The sequence below is a fragment of the Nannospalax galili genome, unplaced genomic scaffold, assembly GCF_000622305.1.
Source record: "Nannospalax galili isolate Female #2095 unplaced genomic scaffold, S.galili_v1.0 scaffold485, whole genome shotgun sequence".
NCBI lineage: Eukaryota > Metazoa > Chordata > Mammalia > Rodentia > Spalacidae > Nannospalax > Nannospalax galili.
The window spans coordinates 2,266,407-2,289,074 of NW_008354534.1; the positions used below are offsets into that span (position 1 = coordinate 2,266,407).

At 43.8% G+C, this 22,668-nt stretch overlaps 1 protein-coding gene across 4 annotated transcripts in view; it reads left to right on the top strand.

Annotated features, from left to right (window-relative positions):
* The window catches only part of Cacna2d3 (calcium voltage-gated channel auxiliary subunit alpha2delta 3), a 918,594-nt gene that overhangs the window by 441,151 nt on the left and 454,775 nt on the right, over window positions 1–22,668 (top strand). For all 4 annotated transcript variants that reach the window (XR_003846886.1, XM_008851835.2, XM_008851836.2 and 1 more), the window contains exon 9: window positions 6,395–6,469. Coding sequence is in view for 3 of the 4 variants with exons in the window: in XM_008851835.2 (XP_008850057.1) it covers window positions 6,395–6,469 (75 nt within the window). In the remaining variant the exon portion in view is untranslated. The remainder of the gene's footprint in view (window positions 1–6,394; window positions 6,470–22,668) is intronic.

Sequence of the window (22,668 nt, forward strand, 5' to 3'; positions counted from 1 at the left end):
GGGGGACCCAGGAAACAGGAGCAGGTGCTCAAGGTGCAGCAAGGCCAGTGCTGTCTGGGAGGGACCATGGGAGGGATGGAGACGCTGATGCCCGAGTGGCTACTTGAAGTGGCATAGGTATTAGGTGTATGCCACTGGCTACATCAGCGAGAAGAGGAGGAGGGACTTCACTGAGGAGGCAAGTGCCATTTCAGGTTGCGGGAGCCTCACTTTCAGCCCCCAGGAAGGCGTTCACCGTGTCTGGAGTCCACTGCAGTGGGAATGGTCATGGAGGGGAAGTGGCCCAGATAGGTGCTGTCAGAAATAATGAGACAGGGTTGAGAGTCAAGCTAGATCATACAAGTCCGGTCAGCCATGTGGAAGAATGGGGTCATCACACGGAGGCCTTGTTATCACATAGAAGGATCTCAGCTTTAGAGTGATATAGGAAGAATTTTCTGGCAGCCTTCCCCTCTTAGCTAGATCTTCCCTTATCACATCATCTAGGCAGCTAATGGTCTGTCCCATTAGGTCTGTATTGCCTTCTTTCACCAAGTTGGGCTTCTGGCATTGAGCTCAGATTTCTTAGCACCATCTAGAACCCAACCAGAGGCAGCTAGCCACTGTCTGGCCTTCACACTGTAGCTTGCACAAGCCAGCAGAGGATGAGATTCCTCACTACTGTGGGTGGGAGGACCTGGCCATGTCCTCTGTTCTCACACCCTCGTTCAGAATGTTCTGGCCATCCATAGAATGAAGTTAAAGCTTGTCTTTACTAATGCAGATCATTAACCTTCTTCCTGAGAATTGCACTGTGTCTATGGATGAGAGACAGGAATAGCCTTCAGAGACTGGGCAGAAGGAATGAGAAGGTGTCTGATGGTTGATCAAGTGAGGGGCACTGTCTCTCAAGGAGACAGTAGTGGGATATTGTCTAACAGCAGAGGGAGATGATGGGCTTGTCTCCAGCCTGATTTCAGTTCAGATAGTGTCTATCTGTAGGCCACACTTTGAGCCCTCCCAGGAATCCAGGTCTTTAGAAGGCCCAAAGCAAAGATGTTGCCAGATCTCTGGCCAGGATGGTATCTGCCATGGAACCCTTCATTCTTCCATTTGTTCACTGAATATTAATTACTAGTCTACTATGTTCCAGGGACATCAATACTGGCACAGTTTCCTCATAACCATCAATATTGCATGGCCATTTTTTCTGCCTTTTGGTCTTAAATAAACATGCTTATTATCCATCTGTCTTTCCTTTTGACAATAAAAATCTTATCTCTTGCGACTGGAGAGATGGCTTAGGCATTAAGAGCACTCTTGCAGAGGACCTGGGTTTGATTCCTAGCACCCACGTGGCAGCTAACAACTATCCATAACTCTAGTTCTAGAGGATCTGGCACCCTCTTCTGACCTCCATGGACATTGTACAACTCGGATACACTTATTGCAGGCAGTACACTCATACACATAAATTTAGTAATAAATAAAATATTTTTTAAAATCTTCTCTCTCATACTGCAAGAGGCCTACAGTGTTACCATGAGTTCCTGTTTTGGACATTTAGGTTACTTGTGCCCAGTGTAGCAGCATCTTATCTCCCACAAATGTACCATCATTGTTCTCTGGAGGAGGCCAGAAGCTCATGGCCTCATTCCCAAGAGCAGTCACATTGCCATTACTAATGCTTCTCCTTTTCTCCTCGGCTCATTAGTCAGTCTTCCTGTCTCTACGCCTTGTACTCCCATGCCCCCCTCCACCCTCTTCTGTGATCTGAGCATATGCTCCTGCCTCCTCATTTTTGCATGCCAGGATCCTCATGGTGAGCTTCTGACAGGTGTGGGGAGCCCAGGTTTAGCTAACACAAGCTCTGTGGCTAGCGAAGCTGAGATGTCTTGGCCGAGTGATCCAGCTTGTGTCTGGCAGAGTCAGGGCTGTGACCCAGGCCTTCAGCATAGTGTAATCCAGCTTTATGGGGCTGTTTGTATGAACTTAAAGAAGAAAGCCATCAAGAAGAAGGAGGGCAAGAAAGCTAACAGGCCACCGAAACCTGGTGGGTCACCTTGTGGGTTCTAAGCTCTTGACGTGGTGGCAGGTTCTTGACTTGTGAGGTGGTGGCACCTCCTGCCCATCTCCTCAGCATGTGGCTGGCTGGCTGGGCTGGACATTTGTAAGGCTCCCTGGCCTCTCCTGTCCTATCAAGAGAACTGCCCCAGCATTTGCAGGAAGGACTCACCACTTTGGCGGGAGGTGGGAGGGTTGAGGACCTCTGGGGTGAAGTCCTGGCAGGAGGAGGTAAAAGCAGAGGACTGAGAGAAATATATCTAGCAATGGGAATGCAGGACCTCTCCTTTCCCTTTAGGCTGCTGGTGTCAGCTTGGCTAAGCAGGGATGGAGGAGGTCTACTTATATGGCCATGTGTTCTAGAGTTAGCAGTGTCTACCATCTCTAATTGTAACCTGATAATGGTCCTCTGACATCATTAATTCTCAAAACAGAAATCCAGAGAATACTGGGGCTGGGGACATGGCCCAGGCAGTAAAGAGCCTGCCGACCAAGCACAAAGACCTGTACTCAAACCTCGAGCGTGTGAAAGTCAGGCACACAGCTGTACATGTACATGTATAACACTCTACTGCAGTGTTGGCAGAGGGTGGGAGAGACGGGCAGATCACTTGAGCGCATTGGTCAGCCAGTCTAGCCAATCAGTGAGCTCCAGGTTCAGCGAGCAACTCTCTCAAAAAAATAGGTTGAGAATGATAGAACAAGTCATCTGATGTTGACCTCTGGCCTACCTATGTATGCACACATGTACATACATACATATGCATATGCATGCACATGCATGCACACATCCATAGGAACATATATCTGCCTCCCACACACAGTGAAAGAAACAATGACATCCAGGGAATGTCCGTAAAAATGTACCTACCAAGAGGCATTCAGATGGAGACCCTGGGCCTTGAGAAACAGGTCGCTGTGCAGGGCATCCTTGGTGATCTCCTGGAAGAGTGATGCGCATGTGCAGCTGGTGGGCCTTCTTGGTGCACACATTGACAGGTCCACTCCACATGGTGATACAGACCAGATTGCAGGGCATGGCTCAGTCCTGACACAGTCAAGGGAAATTAGGGAACGGAAAGCTCAGATGATGCCACTAACAAGCTGGCTGGTGTTCAGAGGAGCAGATTCCTCTACTGTGGGTGTGGTGCACCCAGAGACAGTGAGCCTGCTTCTGATTACTGGGCTTGTACCTCTCTGATGAGGATAAAACTTTCTGGTCCTCACTTTTAAGCTCCTTCTAGAGCACCCGTCCCCCAATCTCTGTAGACCTCTGTGTTAGCAAAGCTAATACTTTTAGATCTGTTAGCTCACTGTATCACTACTGGGCCCCTGGAGGGCAAACAGAAGATGGGGAGACATAGAGACTAGGCATGAAGAGGTCTAGTGACTTCCCTGGAGCCCCACAGTGCGTGGTGGAGGACTTAGGTGCAGGTATTCTAGTACCCATCTTAGACTCTTCAACCACTTTGAGAGTAGGTATTAGGAAACATGTTGTTGATGACACTTAAAATTCACATGGAAAATGGTGGGATAAGAGCAAGACCCAGGTTGGGGAGATTGCTCATTGGGTAAAGCACTTGCTCTGGAATCCTGAGTTCAATTCTCTGGAATCTGGAAAGCTGTGCATGGTGGCACACATCTGTAATCTGAGTGCTCCTATGGCAAGATGTGAGGTTGAGACAGGAGAAATGCCACAATTTCTTGGGTCAGCTGGCCTGTCGTATGCAGCAGTGAATGACAAAAAGGCTCTCACACTAGGTAGAAGGCAAGGACCAAAACCCATGGTTGTCTGACCTCTACATGCAGGCTGTGACATCATGTATACCCACATTCATACACATGAATACACAAATGTGTGCCCACACATATACACATTATTTCTAAAAAGCAAGAACCAAGGTGGGAACTTTAAGAATGTTTGGAGTCAGGTTGCAAGATAGCTTAGTAATGATGACCTCAGCAGCTAGGCAGCTCATGGTCTGATGGAAGCAACCAGGAGAGCAGCTATATCTTGGCCCTGTGGTTCACAGGTGGCATCAGTAACAGACTCATCTTGTTCTCTTGTCCTTGGGCTTTTATCACTTCATGGTTGTGACTCCAGTAGCCACTGCAGCTGCACAATGCACCCCAAGGATGAAGGAGGGACTAAGTAATACACAGATGTGTTTTTGTTCAATGGCAGGGAAAAGTTTGATTGAAGCTACCCAAGAAACTTCCCCTTATATCCCATTGCTCACATGGGTCACTGACTAAACCTTGCAGCAAGATGGGCTCTGAAATCAAATATCTAGTGTATACTAGATAACTGTGATTGGCTAAGACCAATTTTGCTGCAGGAATGTTGCCCTGAAATAAACTGACCTTTGGGAAGGGAGGTGCAGGAGAGGGAATGACTGTCCTGCCAGTGGCTTCTAGCATCCCTCTGATGTTCAGGAGAACCTTGATGATGACCTTCATGTTGATCTGTGCAGATGCCTCCTGGATCCGGAGATGACTTCCCCTCTGTAAGCTGTCACCTCAAATTCTCAATGGCTGACTTCACTAGTACAGGCATCTCTATTTTTTTCTCAATACTTCATCGGATGATGTTTAAGCTCTTAGATGGAAAACTTCAGATGCATTTGTAAGACCAGAAACAAAGATGTTAGAAGGACAAAAGTGGCTTGATGGGGAAGGAGGGAGGCTTAGGGGCTGCAGAGATGTTGGAGGCTTTGAAATCATGAAAAAAGTGAGTGAGGTCAGACTGTTTGGACATGAACGTGAACACCACCCCCTACTTACTCACTAGTATCTTTTGGGAATTGACCATCTTTGCTATGCCTCAGTTTCCCTGTCTATAAAGCACTTGAGGCTGATTCAAGCTGCAAATAAAGCTTATCCTAGGCCTGGATGAAATGAGAGCTCGGTGGCAATTTACTGCCCGGAGTGGTGTCATCCCTGTCTTGCCCCCTTAGGTAGCTTCTCTAAACGTGGCTCTGAGGTTGCAGTAGCTTCAGGTCTGTCCCTGCAGCATGTCCAGAGTGGTGATCCTTAGCTTGTTTTTTTATTTTACTCTCTGCCTTGCTCAGCCCTGCCATGGTCCTTGCTGACTATAGTCTACAAGGTCAAACTCCTTGGTCAGTTTTTTATCTAAAATGGATATAAGAGATGACTCTAGCCTCTTCTGTCAGCAAGTTTATGTTGCTTTGGCTGGTAAAGTGGAAATTCCATGGCGCTGTCACTGAACAAATGATCTGCGGCACCTACTGTGGATCTAGACCTGTGCCTGCAACAGGGAATTCAGTGATTGGCCAGGCATTAGCAACTAAGGATGGGGGCACCCTAGAAACTGGAGGTTCCAAATGAAGGAAATTAGAGTTTATAGAGGATATACAGGAGAGGGGGCTAACTCATTTCTTCTGCACCAGAGATTCCTTTTCAGTGGAGAAGGAACTGGAACAATCCAGAGGATGAGCAGGGGTCAGCCAGGGAGAGCAGAGGCTAGGCAGAGCGCTCAGTGGCAATAGTCAAAAGGGAAGAATGAGAGTGTCAAGGACCAGAAGGGAATGTTGGCTGGGCATAACATGCCTCTGTGATGGACTAATGAGTAAAGATGCAGGATGGTCAGCAGGTCCAAGTGTCCAGAGCCCAGCAAAGCTCTGGGAAGGATCATACGCAGAATAATAGATGGTGGTGAATAGGGTTGCCAAATGGTGGTACAACCAGCCTAATCACAATGCATGAGGAGAGAAATGAAGGCAAGAAGTCTCAAGTTCTGCTTCCTGGTTGTGAGCTTTGGATAGAAATAAGGAGTCATTGTGGGTTGTCAGGGATCCAAAGTGATGGGAAGACAGGTGTTTGTACATCAAGGTGGACGTGTCACTACACAGGAGCAGAGCTGTGTCCAGCCTCTCCAGCCTCCCAGGGTTACTGAGAACATCAAGATGACTCCTTTCCTCCACTGTATCCCCTCACGTGTGACCCACACAGATGCTGCTTGGTTCTATAAAGCCTGGGATAGAGCTGGAGCCCATTAGATCATCTCTGCTCCATCAGTTGTAAGCTATTCCCAGGAAGCTTTTGTGACTGCTCTCTGCCCGGTCACACTTGAAGAATGGCCAATTAGCAGTATCCATCCTACTGTACTTCCAGAAACTCTAGAAGTTTCTCCCCCAAACTATGAAAGAAGCATGCTTGTCTTTAGCACTTATTACAGTTGTCTATAAGGGAAAGCTATGTCAGGGTACTGAACAGAGCTGTAGATCGTGGTGACTTATTATGTGTTAGTGTGTGTATCCATTGACTGTGAACTAACCACCTTTGGGTTCCTCCTTCAACATTTTCTTTTGGTTGCTTCTCTCCTTTGCAGTATAATGAGGAACTTCACTACGTGGAACCTTGTCTGAATGGAACCCTGGTGCAAGCGGACAGGACCAACAAGGAGGTAGGGGCTGCCCTGGGCAGGAGCATCAGAGACCCTGGCATACCCTGTGTCTCTCATCATGACTGTTCATGATACAGCTATCATAATTCTTAAAATCTCATCAAATGTGCTATGTATTCACTGTGGTCCTGGAGATGCACGCCACGTTGTGGAGTGCTTACTTAGAGGCGCATACAAAATCATGGCACTAAAAGAATTGATTTTGTTTACATGCCTGCTAGTTCTGACTCAGCTGAATTGGCTCTTTTTTTCCATGTTGCCATAAGCAGATCCTATGTGTGATCGATGTTTCTGCTGGCAGCACTGAAAGAATGTGGTTCTTGATGAGATCTTAAGGAAAATCGAATCCACTTCTTGTTTCCCTTCTTACACTTGTTACAATTGTTTGAAACATCGTTGGGGTAGCTGTTGGGCTAACTTTTCTCCATTAGAAGGTAAGATTCACAAAAGAGGGCTGGTCTGCTGACTGCTATATCCCAAATGTTCCAAGAATGACCTGTTCCATAAGTATTGTGGAATACAAGGGAGATGTGCTAAAGAAAAACTGTAGGAAACGGGATAGAAGAGTCCATTTTAGTTTGCGCCTTTCAGGAGATTTTCTATAACAGATTTTTATGAAAACATATCCTTTTCCCTTTAGCCACTTCTTGATTTACCAGTCCAGCTGTCATACCTTCACTATTCCTCTCCTGCATCACCAGTGCAGCTCAGGCCAGGGTGGGCACAGCTGCATCCCTGCCACACCTCCCAGGGCTCAGATGCCATTGATCAGCTTGTTTTACTGGACTTATCACACAGGGCTCCCTTCTTCCAGAGACCAGACCCCTATAATGAGGCAGAGGGCAATGGTCGAGATGGGCTTCTGTAGGGCAGTGGGAAGGGGTTACTGAGAAAGGTCATGGGCCCATGTGGAGAAAGAAATTGGCGCCACCTTAGAGGCAGGCAGATGAAGCTCTTTCCTTGGGAATCTCTAAGGGAGAGAACCACAGGGGTCCAGGAGAGATTCATGCCAGTTGACACACACTGAGAACTTCAGTTTGGGCTGTAAAACACCACAAGTTTCAGTGTTAGGAGCAAGAAATGAGGACATAATAATTTAAAAACTAAATGGTTCCTGGGAATGTTCATTCACAGTCATTTCCTAGGTCCAGACAGGAAAATTGCAAAATTATAAGCAGTTTTCTGTAGGTATTTCCCTTTGCTTGCCTATTGCCTAGGTGAAGATGGTGTTTCCAATTTGAAAGAGAGAGATGCTTAAGTGATCAAAGTCCTTCTGGGGGGAGGGGCTTCCAAGAAAGACCTTAGAGGGGGTGCGAGGTTTTATGCTATCAAGTCTTATAAACAAACAAACAAAAAAAAAAATGAGGGAATAGGCTAAGAATTTATTTAAAATGGCCTTTGAATTTATGGATGTTAAAACCCTGGGGTAGTTTTGAATATAAAAAAAATAATTCTGATATGTTATTCTGCCATTGTGGAAGAGCCACACATCAGTTAAGCCCTCTTCCTTATAATCTTGAACTCTGAATAGAACTATAGTAAACAAGTATAGAAAGATTCTGGAGGGTAGATAGGAGACGGTGAACGAGCCAGGGGCTTTCAGACTTGAAAATATGGAGGTGACTTCCCAGTTTCCTTTCTGATCTCCATCATCTTATCCTGAACTTTCCTGAGGGGGTCCCACCTGGGTCAGCAATAGGCACAGTCAAAACAGAGCATATGTAAACTCACAGGGAAATATGAATTTTAATTATGGTTTTCTCATTCTTTGAATATTTCTGTATGCTGTAGTTTTTTTCTAAATACTAATGAACTTAAAAAATAAAAATAAAGAATTGAGATCTGGGTCAAAACTACTGTCCTGGCATGTACGACATCACCCCAAATATGCAACAAAATGTAGACATACTATGATGATTGCCTGCCTGATCTCTGTGTCTGTCACCTGTCTGACTCAAGGTCTCTTCCTAATGTCCTCACTCTACTTATAGAAGTTATTGTTGTTAAGTGGTCCCAAGGATTTGCTTCTGAAATGATGACCTGATATCTGGTGCTGAATTGCTTTATGAAAATGTGAATCCAATGTTTGACATTCATTCATGAAATGAAATATAATTCTGACTTAAAAAAGAAAGGAAAACACAAGAAAAAAAAAACCTTCAAGAAAATTCTGTTTTTTCTAGTGGAACGACCACTGAAAAGACCGTTGTGACAGTAGTAATATCTCTACTCCAGCCAAACACCAATAAACAAGCACAGACCACTCTCCATGATTCAATGGGACCAAATGGGATTTAGATCCTTTTGCCCTGTCTAGATCCACTTGGCCTCTCTGCTGTACTTCAGTGGAGAGGGACTGCTGCAATAAAAAGATTAAAGAGGATCCAGAGTCTCATGAAATAAAATCCGAAATGTCCATAATGAAAAGGAAAATTCCCATGTCATCTCAAGAGTCAGAAAATCACAAGGTCAATGACAAGATGATCAACAGAAGCCCGTAGTGACAGAAATCGGATGTTGCTTCAACAAACAAGATTTATCTGGAAAGAAATGGGAAAAAATAGAATGTCTAAGCAAAGTCATAGAAGCTACAAAGTAGAGACAGTTGGAAAGGAGAGACCTGAGAAGCGTGGTCACTGAAATGACACTCACTGGACCAGTTAAGGGGCAGCGTGGTTAGGATGGAGGATGGAATCAGTGAGCATCAGGATGGATCCATGGAGATTTCCTACTCAAAACAATGGGGGGAAATAGACTGGGACAAAATAAATAGAGACACGAGAGGTGACAATAGCAAAAGGATAGCATCCACAGCGTCAGAGTCCCAGGAGAAGAGAGAGAGACTTGGACTGAATATGTATTTAAAGATAGATGAAGATAGACAGCCAAAATACCTCTCCAACTAGTGAAAAGCAAACACATTGAAGAGGTTGAAACAACTCAACTAGGATGTGGTGGTTTGAATGAGAAATATGCCCCATAGCTTCATGCCTTTGGGGACACTTGTCCGGGTAGATGGTCGATGGCACATTTAGGGAAGGATACAATCTTTAGAAGTGGAGCCTTGCTGGAGGAAGTTTATCACTGGGGGTGGACTTTGAGAGTTCATAGCCTCCCCTACTTCTGGTTTTGCTCTTTCTGCTTCCTGTGCATGTTGGAAGATGTGAGCTCTGAGTTTTCGGCTCTGGCTGCCTCCTGCCAAGCCTCCCCCGCCATGATGGACTCTTATCCCTCTGGAATTGAAATTCCAATAAACTCTTCCTTCTGTAAGTTACCTTGATCATCATGTTTTTATTACAGGAACAGAAAAGCAGCTAATACATAGGATAAATCTAAGTAAATCCTTGCTAAGGCATGTGGTAAATATAATTATACAGAGACAACAGACACATTTCTTATATGAAATACCACTATGAGTGACAGCAGTCCTGTGAAATCATGAAGTCCAGGAGGAAGTGTCATAGAACTTTTCAAGTGCTAAATGAAAAAAAATTACCAAATAAAAATTTCAAAAAGAAAGCCAAAGCAAGCAAAACGATAATAATGACAGAAATCACTTAAATTTAAATAGAAAATAGTGAAAAATCAGTGACACCTAGAGTATTCCTTTTAAAAATTAATAAATTGATAAATATCTGGCAAGACTAACAAAAATAAAAAGCATGAAGATGAATTAGCAATATTTAGACTGAAACAAGACATAGCACTAGAGCTCCTACAGTTGTTAAAAATACAATAAAGAAATATAAACAGTTTTATGCTTGTGAATTCAACAACCCAAATGCTCAAAAATCACAGACTACCAAAGTCAAGCTAATAAAATAGAGAGTTGAAATTGTCCTATAAATATCGGAAGAAATTAATTTCATAATTTAAAAACTCCTTCCAAAGAAATTTCCAGGTCCAGATAATTTTACTAGAAATTTGTACCAAGTACTTAAAGAATTAACACCGATTTTACATAGGGTCTTGAAGAAAAATGGAAGCATATTCCATCTCTGTCTCTGTTGCCGCAATAGAACATTCTGATCAAAGCAGCTCAGGAACTGGAAGGGTTTATCTGAGCTTCTGGGTCATAGCCCGTCATTGAAGAAAATCAGGACAGAAACTCAAGCAGGAACTTGAAACAGAAACCGTGGGGGAACATTGCTCACTTTCTCCAGAACCACTTGCCCAGGGATGGTGCCACCCACAGTAGGTTGTGCTCTCCTACATCAATTAACAATCAAGACAATTCCCCACAGATACACTCTGATCTAGGAAATTCCTCAATTGAAGCTCCCTTCTCAGGTGACTCTGGGCTGTGTCCGGTTGATAAATGAATGTGAATGTCAGTCTGGACAGGGTGAGAAATATCTCTCTCTCTCTCTCTCTCTCTCTCTCTGCCTAGAACTTTGCTGATAAAACAAAAAACAGTAAAAACAAAGCACTGACCAGTATTCCCCATGGATGTACATATTTACATGCAAAAATCCTTAACAGAATTCTCACACATTAAATTCATCAGTGTATATAAGAAAAATAATATATCGCCCTCAAGTAGGATTTATTCTGGCTATGCAAGACTGCTTCAACCTCAGTGTCAAATCAGTCAAGGAAATTCACCCTATCAGCAGGCTAAAGATGAAAAGGTATGTATGTGATCATACCACTTGACTGAGAAACTTGCTCATTCCTGATTTAAAAAATAACCTAGCAGAGTAGGAATAGACCGTAGCTTCCTCCAGTTGAAAAAAACTGTTAATAAAAACCTACAGCTAATAATGGCCTTAGTGAGAATTTGGAAGCTTTCTTCTTAAGGCTGGGAACAGATGAGGACAGATGTTTGTGCACTCGTCCAGAAGTATTGTCAGTTTTAGCCACAAAGGTGCGAGTAACAAATGGCATACAGCCAGAAGGAAAGAAACAGACAGTCTCTGATTCCAGATGGCAATGAATGTTTATAGAGAAAGTTCCGAAGCATTTTCCCCTCATGTACTTGTCTGCTGGAACCGATGGAGGTTTTAGATTTTGGAGAATTTGCCTTGGCTATTGGTTTAGCACTCCTAGGTCGAAGATCCAAAATCCCAACTGCTCCCAAATCACACTCAAAAAGTCTCCCATTGTGGAGCATTTCTGATTTATCATTTTGGGTTTAGTTACTCGACCTAAATGAAAGAAAGGGGTACTCAACCAGTGAACATGTGGAAATGGAAATTAAAAGCCAAAATCATTTACAGTTGAACAGAGAAATCCACAAAGCATGTACAAGTTCACTATGGCAAAAATTACAAAATGCTGATGAAAGGAATCAAAGATCCAAATAAATGGAGAGACTTGCATTCATGCATGGAAAGACTCAGCATTGTAAAGATGTCACTTGCCTTAAAATTGATCAGTAGGCCCAATTCAGTCACTATCAGAACCCCAGCAGTCTAAGGCACAGGCCTTAGAACAGTAAAATGACTTTGGAATGGAGGAATGAGCTGGGAAGGTAGCTCAGTAAAATTCTTGCCTTACATGGACAAGGACCTAAGTTTAATCTGAAGAGCCCATGTTAAAGATAAAAAGCCGGGTGTGATGGTACATGCTTGTTATCCCAGCCCTGGGGTAGCAGAAACAAGGAGATCCCGGGGTTCACCGGCCAGCCAGCCTAGCTTACTTTGTGAGTTCCAGGCCAATAAGAGACCCTATCATAAAAAGGAAAAGTGAGCAGTGCTTGAGGAATGACACCCGAGGTTGTCCTCTTGCCTCCACGCACGCATGCATGCACGTACGCACACACCACACTGCAAGCACGTGTACTTGCATATGTACAAACATGTACACACACATAACCAAAAAAAGGGAACAAAAGAGAAGAATAAATGAGGAGGAATCAATGCAGTTGAAGGTGCTTACTTAACAGTACCACAAGTGTGATTTGGTGGAGAGATGGGCAAGGAAAGCAAATAGAGATCACAGACATGTCATGTGTGCAAATATGCCCACCCAGCTTATTGAGAATTTGCAAAAGCAATTCAGGAAAGGAAGGATATCCTTTACAACCAATGGCATTGGAACAATTTAGCATTCACAAATAAAGCAAACAAGCTTAAACCTTCAAGTTTATGCAGAATTTAATTCAAATGGATCAAAGACTGGTGAAAACAATTTAGCTATGACACTCTGTGGGTAAAGAAAGGAGAAAATCTCCAGGATCTAGGGCTAGTCATAGAGGGTGCAGGTTTCGCTTGACACCTGTTATTTATATATCAAAAGGATGAATTGGGTCTGAAGAGATGGCTTGGTGGTTTGGAGCATATACGTTCTGTTCTTGCGGAGGACCAGCACTCAGTTCCCAGAACCCATATTGCACAGCTCACAACTGCCTGTTATTCCAGCTCCAGGGGGCTCTTATGCCCTCTTCTGGCCTTTTGGGTATCTGTAGTCATGTGCACTTACCTACACACACACATACACGTAGCTAAAAATTAAAGTAAATCTTAAAAAGTATCAATTGTAGTTTGCTTTCTAATGCCAAAAGTTTCTTTATATGTAGATAAAAATCCCAGAAGCCAAAGCATTTAGCTTCCATTGGCATCTTGCAATTTTAAAATAGAAATGAGTTCTGTTGGTTAATTTGAATCAATTTCCATTTTTATCATTAGTTCAGTGGTGGCTAAATACACGTACCTACAACACTCATGTACTAGTGTGCAACAGAGACCATCATGATCAGGAAAAGCTAAATGGAAATTTGCTTATGCTCACTTAACTACAGGATGGGAGACAGCACCCAAAGCCCAGACCTGATTATGTGAGTCAGGCCCTCTCCCAAGCTACGTCCCTTGGCTTCTTCCATGAACTTCAGGTGGTTCAGATGGGTCAGGGTCTGACACTCGGGCTGGTGGCCAGACTGCAGCCTAGTCTAGCTGTCCATGCTTATGGGTGTGAGGCAGACCCGTGTTGAGTAGACATGTCTGTCTTCCAGAAGGAAAAGACTAAGCTCCCAGGCCAGAGCGGGGAGATACATGGTTCCTAGAAGTTTGAATGGATGAACATATACAAGGGTCACATGAGAGAAGATTATATATACATATAATGTGTGTGTGTGTGTGTGTGTGTGTGTGTGTGTGTGTGGTCATTTCAACAGAAGATCTGCAAAATATTGGTGACAAAAGCTTGGAATCCTTTAAATTTCTCACTTGTAAGAATTAGCACATAGTATACAAGATAATGGAAGATGAGAGAGAGAGAGAGAGAGAGAGAGAGAGAGAGAGAGAGAGAGCGCTTCATTTTAATATAATCAAGGCAACTCAAAGTAGATAGTGGAACTCTGGTTCCAGGTTGGCATTTCTGTCCAGTCCTTTCTGACTCAATGCTCTTGGTGGACTTGGAGGCCCCTTGCCATTCTTTGTATGATGGAGATGGAGCACTATCATCTTCTATGAAACCTGTGTGGAACTGGCAGTGTGATCGTCAGTGCCAGTTAAGTGATTTCAACTAGCATGTTCTGAAGCCTTTGAAAATATTGATGTGCTTCCTCACAAGTTCCAATGACTGTCAGATATATGAGACTCTGTCCTGCCCACACTTCCACCATATGACTGCTTCTCCGTGGTCAATATGCTGGTGCTTTCAGTTAAGCAAAGTACATGAAGAGCTTCTCGAAGGTGACATCTGGGATTAGGATGTCCCACATTCTTAATCCAGGGGCAACCGGCTGGTTTCAGAATACTCAGGTGACTCCAAGAGTCCTAACTAGATCATTTAACTCAAAACAGCATTTGATAAAGTTACTTGGAAAACGTGAGAAATGGAGTGGAGGACCTCAACGTGTCTTAAAACAATGCAAAATGAGGGCAGAAACACTGGCTTTGAGCAGACCTGATTGTCCTTGTTTCCTGTGATTTTTGCATAAAATAAATATCCCACAGCTCAGCATCCCTCGACAGGGGTCTGGAGGTTCTCTTAAGTCGCTGGTTTTGTCTTCTAAAGGTGTGGTTTACTGTCTGGAGAGCATTGCACTTTGCTGTTTTGTATACCAAATCACTGACTGGTATTTTCTTTAAGGAAAAAGAAACCGTGACAAATTGGGTGAGTCTGGAGTTCAAATATAGAATTCAAACAAGAAAATTCACATTGTAATCTACTTCAGCCCTTCTGAAACACTCATCAGACCTTGAAATGAACCTCCTGTGGTCTCTGCGGGGAGCAGAGGGGGTAGTGGGGAGGAAAGAGGGTGATATGGTTTTTCTCTGGTTTTATAATGAAGATGTCCTGAAATCTACCAAATTTCATGGTTCTGTTTAAGATTCATTTATGAACCGGTTGTTACAAAATCGGCCAATCTTAGAGGCCCATGTGATTCTCATCTTATTTGGCAATACTTGTCTTTTCCCCTGAGATCAGGAGACACCAAAGCTCCCTCTGGTAAACTAACAGAAGTACCCAGCAGAGCGGCTGGGTTTTCCACAAGGCTGTTTCTTCCAGTCTGAGCTTGTTTAGGAGGTAGCGAGGATGCTAAAACTTCCTGTCTCCCATGACCTTAGGGACATATGGTTAGTATGTGGTGTCCCAGTGTTGTGGGGCTGAGGGGTGTGTGAATGAGTAGGCTTTCTGCACATCGATGAATGTTCCCTGCTTGAACACCAAAAGAGACAGAGTTTGTAGAAGAAATAAACAATTACTTTTATTCAGTTTAGACCTGTAAAAGGGATAAGAATTGCATTGCTTTTTAAAAATAATGAGTGTCTTAAAAATAAGTTACAAAGGAAAAAATTATGAACAACCTAACTGTAAGGAACTTCTAGAACCAATAATTTAAAATAAATGTATATAATTTAATAAAGCACAGCTCAAAACAAGAATGAAGCATGCGTACACACAAACATGTATACACACACAAAATACACTCATGAAAGAGTAGCAATCGTATATAGTTAGGTTAACGAAAAAGTAAATTGTGAAATAGTAGTTTCTATTTTGCTTGCTTTAAAATGCAAATAAGGAGCTAGAGAGATGGCTCAGTGGTTAAGAGCACTGGCTGTTCTTGCAGAAAACCTGAGTTCGAATCCCAGCACTCACATGGTGGCTAACTCACATCCTAACTCAAATTTCAGGGGATCCAATGTCCTTCCATGGGCACTGCATGACATGGGTGCACTCACATGCAGGCAATACACATAAAATAAAAGTAATACATGAAAAAAATTTAAATACCAATAAAGGAAGGGGAGAGACGAGGAGAGAGAGGAAAGGGAAAGGCAGGGAACAAAGGGGAGACATTAAAGAGGTACATTTGGTATAGCTCTGCCTTGGTAGAATTCTTTACATTGAGCGCAGGACACCTTTGTAATTGGAAATGAAGTATTTTAAATAATAGTTTCATACTATTGGAATTAATTCAAATATTTACATTAGATTATTTTTGTACAATGATAACTACTAACCCTGTTGTTTCCATACTGTATTAAGGATGCTCTTTCTACTAATGTCCAAATAGGTTTTCCTTTGAAAATGGAGCAAAATTTGCTTGTCAAGATCAAGAGATGTTGCCCCATGTTATTAAATCTATATTACCCAGTAATGATAGGTGATGCAGAGGCAGCCTTGCAGGGTTCATCTGGAGGCGCTTCTATGGGATATTATACCCAGAAGTTCTTCCAATATTTCCTTTCTATAATGTAATCTATTTATGTAAAAGTAGCTAAGCTACACCTGGATGACCATCTACATTAGAGCACATGTGCCAATGTATAGCTAGAGTTAAAACTGTCAGTATGGGGCTCTCCACAATTAACCTCTATGCCAGTTTATGGCAATAAATATGAACTCCTTATTTGCGTCTAGACTAGTTGCCAGCAGACTTCTGTAGAAAATGTTTTAGTCTGGGGGGGTTGTATATTTTCTGCTGTGGTGACTCAGTTTTATGATTGCAGCACAACAGCAGACTTAAGCACTACGTACATGAATGGTTATAGCTGTGTTCCAATAAAAATGTATTTACAAATGTAGACAGTAGACAAACCTGGCCCGTGGATGATAGCTTGCCCACTTTTGGTATGGACTATAGATTGGAACTAGAAGAAAAGTCTGTTATTCAATGCAGACTTTACATAGCCTTAGATTAAACCCTTTCCGAATGGGGCACATGGAAGCCTTGCGCTGACAAGTAGGTTGAGCCACAGTCCAGGTCCCTGCTCATTTCAACTCTTTTAGCCCCTGAGGATCTGGGGAGAATATCTACCTTGGATTGAATTTCCATCTTGAATGAATTTACCAGTTCATTGATTTTCTAATTTTGCATTCACCTGTATTTGACTGGAAGGCAAAAACACAAGGCTATATGTTGTACATAGAAGCAGGTATAGGAAATAATAGTTTCAATGACACAGCACTTTGGGAATCAGAAAACACAACTCTTGTTTGAGGCTCAGGGTTCTCACCACTATTGTTCGCAACCTATACATCCGGGGTTCTAGTCTCCAGTGCATTTGGTCAGCAAATCAACAGAGGAATGGAGCATGAAGATACGGAAATGGCTTGTGCAGATAAACCCAAATGTAAACAGAGAACCACCCCACTAACACACACCTTAAGATCCAGTGTTCTCCCCCGATGCCTGGGCTTTCTGAGCAGGCAGTGTCATCTTTTGGACATGTCAATTATTTCATTGTTCTAAAGTCTTGCCTGCAGAGAGGTGAAGCCTGATTGTGATTTATGGGCAAACAGTATAATGCATTTAATATGGCACGATGAGAGGTGTTCACGTGGTAAGGTGTCTTTATAACACTCTGGTACCCCTTAGTAGAAAGGGCGCAACTGTTTATAAATGAATATTGTGAAGAATGATGTGAAATTTGCTCATCATTCCCACCTCAGTGGGAATCTACTGAGTGCTTTATTCTGGATTTCTCTGTCTGCACATGGACAGATCTGTTAACAGTCTTCCCCCGTGCCACCCCCTGCTCTGTGTGTGTGTGTGTGTGTGTGTGTGTGTGTGTACATCTCTATGTGGGTGGGTGCACCCACATGCGCAGAGATCAGAGGAGGCCATTTTGCCTTCCTCTATCGTTCTTCACCTCATCCCTTGAGACAGGGCCTCATTGAACGAGGAACTTCCATTTTGGGGCTGGGCTGGCAGCCAGCAAGCTCCAACTACTCTTCCTGGGGTTTCGGGATATACACGGCATAGCCACCTCCGCTTTGACACAGTTACTGTGGATCCAGACTCAGTTCCTCATGCTGGTGCAGCAAACACTCTTAACCACTGAACCGTCATCCCAGTCCTCTTTTGATGCTCATAATGGGATCATCCAAATGACTTGACTAGGAATGGACATGATTTCACAAGTATTTGCTTAGTGATAACAGGGATTTTATTTTAGAGTGTGTCACAGAAACAGGTTAATACTTGAACTCACAGGTGTGTCCTTGGCTAAGTACTGTGGCGATATTTTGCACACCACCTAGTCCAGTTTGATCATCACTCCAGAGACTTGTTAGCAGAATGCTGTGATGATGGCACTGGTTTTTACTGGCTGGCATCTAATGTCTAAGAAACTCTGTCTCACAGTAAAATCCGTGTTAGTTCTGTGTCAGGTGTCACTGATAGAACGACATGAAAGTGCCGCAGGCGCACTGTCCACCATGCCTCCGGAAGTCCTTGCTGTGAGTGCCTTGTGAGTTCTTGAGGTCCTTGCTGCTCTAGTGGAAACTGAGGAGCGGCCCTGGACTGTGATGGAGTAACAGGAATACAGCCATGCCATCCCCGCAGCTTGGGTTGTGACTCTGGACTTTGCAGATCAGAGAACAAATGGTGGCAGTTTCACAGGTGTACAGCCTTACTGTCTACATTTGGATTAGATGCACCCACAGCCACAGACGTCAGTGGCTCTACTGTAACAGACTTGCATGCTCCCGCTTCGACTGCACTGTGACTTCCTTTAAGAGGAAGCTGTAGCTGTTCACAAAGCACTAATTTTCTTTCTTGGTAGTTCAAGTAAGTAAATAAATTAACTAATTAATAATTATATATATATATATATATATTGTTTTAAAGAACTAGCAAGGAAAACAATGCACCTCCTTCCACTAGCAGATTCCTCCATCAGCGCTGGGAAGAAGCCTTGTGGCCTGTCCTCTAGCTCTAATTAGCCACAGGATTAGACCTGTTGGCAAACCTGATTGAAATGAGCTATGCAAATCACTGAAGGACTTAGGCAGGCATGATTGCCTCTGAACATTAACTCACACCCTGGTCACATGGCAGCTGTGCTCACCAAGCCTGGGGAGGACACAGGTGTCAGACCCAAATCCTCTGTTATGTAGGCCAAGGGCCCTGGCAGCATCAGCCAGCTGGCATTGACTGTGCACCTTCCCCAAATGGTCAGTTATTTGGTTTCCCAAAACATGTTGGGGTTGGCAGTTGGTGCTGAAGGCATTTCTGAGGAAGGGCTTGTCGTCCGGGCACAGAGATGCCAGTGTGATGTGTAGCCTATCCCCTCCTGGGAGCGGGGCAGTGAAACAAAGTGGCTCGTTTGGGTGGGGTCTGGAAATAGTGGAAGGACCTTCCTTTGGCTTTACTTGCCCCTTCTAAGCCTTCTGAGCTGCCACTGGGTCTTGGCCAGACTGCTAGTTTAGGAGCCTAGTCCCCATTAGTCAGGCCCACTGCACAAAGCTGGAGGCATTTGTGTGTATGAAGAGCCCCTTTCTTATCTTTAGAGACGGAAGGTGTTCTTTTGTTGGTAATACTTGGAGACGTTTGCCTGGAATCTAGCAGCCTTCTTGGGTATTTGCATCAAACTCTCAGTGGGTTGAGTTGGATTGACCTTATTTAACAGCCAGCTGGATCTTGAAGGGAACATCCAGCCTGTATCAGCATGCCCTGGCTAGAGCCCATCTCTCATTACCATTGCACTAGGGGGGCAGAAGCTCAAAGCCTGGCTTTTCCTCAAGGACCAGTTGGGGTTACTCTAAACACTGCTGAGTAACCAAGATAATGTGATGTGCTCTGCAAGTACCCGGGAGCGAACTGCAAATGGAGCCTCCGGCTGTTCTTGTTTTTAGTTTTCTTTCCCATCAGTGTGAGGAGCCTCTTAGGATCGGTTTCATTGTGTGTGCCTCTAAAAAGCCTCGGGTGGAAGTGGTGGGTCTTAGATGGAGCAGTTTACCGTGTGCAGCTCAGACCAACATCTGGAGCATCTCTCATTGCTCTCCTGAGCGTGCGCTTGACCGCCTTCCCCAGAGAAGTCATTCTGACTTGTTGCTGTTGAAATCTAGCACTTGTTCTGTAGTGCTTTGTTGTTGTTTGTTTTGCTAAGGTGTTTCATGTGATGTTCACACTGTGTGCCTGGATTCTTTTACAGAGTGGTGGGATCCCCGGTGGCTGAGATACCAGATACACCACATGTTCAATGCTGGCTTGTCATGCCTTGGTCTCATTTGTCATGACTTGGTCTCATTTGACTGTCTGTGTTTTGACTTAAATATTTTCTGCTTTCCCTTTCTGATCATCAGATGGTGATGGACAGGCTGCATTAGCCTGACCTAGACCCAACAGTAGCTCAGAGTACTTAGAAGGGGAGTGATTGGAAAAGCCAGTGGAGGCCCTTTCCCCCTTTTTCCAGACTCCTACTCAAGAGAGCCATTTTCTCACTGTCTCTCCCCAGGAGGGGATCGGTTACACATTGCACTGGTATCTCTGTGCTCAGACAACAACTCCTTCCTAGGAACTACCTTAAGCATCATTCACCAATCCAATCTCAACTTGTGCAGGCCTGAGATTCCTATGAACAACCTATTACAAAGTGCAGATATCTGGACCCATTAGGAGCCTATTGAGTCACAGTCTTTCATCTTGGAGCCATTGTGTGTTTTTAACAAGCTTCCAGGAGATTCTGTGGCCCACCAGCACACCAATTAGACACAACTGGGGTCCAGTACCACCCCAATGCATACCCTCTATCTCCCTGCAGCCCTGTTCTGTTTGGATTAGACTGAATGCAGCCTAACTAAGAATGGAACCCTTCAGAGCATGTGGCTGCACAGGTTACATGTTCATGAAAGCCAATGCCAGGTTTGAACTCAAATTTATTAGCTCTGATAGTCAATATTCCCTCTTTTCTTCCCGTCTGTAAGGAGTCTTCTCAAGAGTATTGAGATGATGGTAATAAGGACAAGAACTCTGAATGCTGGCAGGGTTTCTTAAAGGTACATTGGCAGTGTTTTTGAGTTTTAGGGTGCCCCATCATTGTGATTATGTTTAAACGACATATTTTGGTTTGTTCCCACTGTGCTGGCTATGTATGAAAGTTTATATGGCCATCAGAGGAGACCCTGCCTACCAGGGGCCTGGATTAGAGTTTGTAAAAACTACAAGCCTAATATCCTAGGATTTCAAACCCCATTGAAGCAGTGTAGTCTGCTCTCCTGGACATTCGCTTTGTAGATGGTGGAGGCTTTGCTGGGTGGTCTCTTTCTGTTCGGTGTCACGATCAAGTGTGTGGTAACTGCAGAGACAGGGATGCTTCAGTCTGCTCCATCCTGATTGACCAGTCAGTTGCATTTGTAGCACAGGCAAGCTCAATTAGGGAGACAGCGCTGGCCCTGCTGCCTGCCAGGCTCTGAGGGCTCTGCTGGGGTGGCTCCATAGGAGACTGGTGAGTTCCCCAAACAGCACCCGCTGTTTTCCGTTTTTCTGTTTATTAAGAGTTCCCACTTCAACCACCACCAGGCTCTCCTCACCACACCCATCCAGTTGTTTTCTTTCTCAGAGGCCAACCTCTCGGAGTTCTCCTTGGATGTCTTTCTGGTACCCAGAACACACTCTAGACTCAACTTCCTTCTGCTGTGTCAGGTCCTCAGCATCAGCTGGGCTTCTGGAAGGCAGAGGCATCTCTTCTTCACTGTGCCAAGCCCAGGGTGTGGGCATCTAATAATGATGTGAGTTTAAGATTGCAAAATATTCAATCCTCCCACAAACAGGGACCAATTTGAAGCAGGACTTATACGTAGCACTGAGGACTTGTGTGATTCCACCCATGGGAATATATAAGTTGAATATATAAGTTGCTTTTCTTTTCTCTTCTTTTTTTTCTTTTTATTTTTTAGAAGAAGCATTTCATTACAGCTTTAACATACTTTTTCTGGTTTGTTTTTTCATTGCTGTGACAAAATACTCTGACCAATACTAACTTGGGGAGGAAAGAGTTATTTAGCTTACATCTCCCAAGTCACAGTTCATCAGGGAGCCCAAGGTAGGAACTCAGGGCAGGAACCTGGAGGCAGGAGCTGGAGCACAGACCATGGAGGAACTCTGTTTACTGGCTTGCTCCCTGGCCCTTGCTCAGCCTACTTTCTTATGCAGCACAGGCCCACCTGCTCAGGGGTGGCACCACCCACAGTGGGCTGGGCTCTACCACATCACTCATCAAGAAGATGCCCCACAGACATGGCCACAGGCCAGTCCAATAGAGGCAATTCCCCAATTAAGGCTCCCTCAACCCAGGTGTGTCAAGGTGCCACTAAAGCTATCCAGCACAATACTCAGTAACAATTTCTAGAGCAAAGATACATCTCTTTCAAAAGTGGCTATAAAATTTTTAGGTTCACAGTTGAATTAATACAGTTATACAATATTGAACTCAGTGTAAAACCTGCAAGACATAAAATTGAATGAGTTTTTAACCTTTAAAAAGCTTCATTTCGTTTTAAAATATACTGTTTCTTGCAGAAAGACTCATTGTTTTTGCTAATAACGCTTAGATGTTGGCACATGCATCTTTAATCTATATGTATCTGATTATTACTAGTCATGGTTGGTTTCACTCAGATCCTTGGCACCTGTGTATGGATATAAAGTCAATGGGTAGATTTCAATGGTAATGTTTATCACCTCTATTACTTAACATGATTAAATTTTTATGCTTCCTCCTCAAATACAACTCATTTAAAAAATTTGTTGATTTTTTTCACTACTTGTCCTCCTCTATTTTTCTTTTCTAAATACTTTTTTATTTTTTATATGTATGAGTGTTTCGCCTGCATATATATATAAGTTCACTCTGTGTGTGTAGTACCTGCAGAGGCCAGAAGAGGGTGTCAGGTCCCCTGGAACTGGAGTTACAGATGGTTGTTAGCTGCCATGTGGGTGCTTGGAATTGAACCCCAGTCCTCTGGAAGAAGAGCCAGCGTTCTTAACCACTGAGCTGTCTCTCCAGCCCCTATTTTTCACT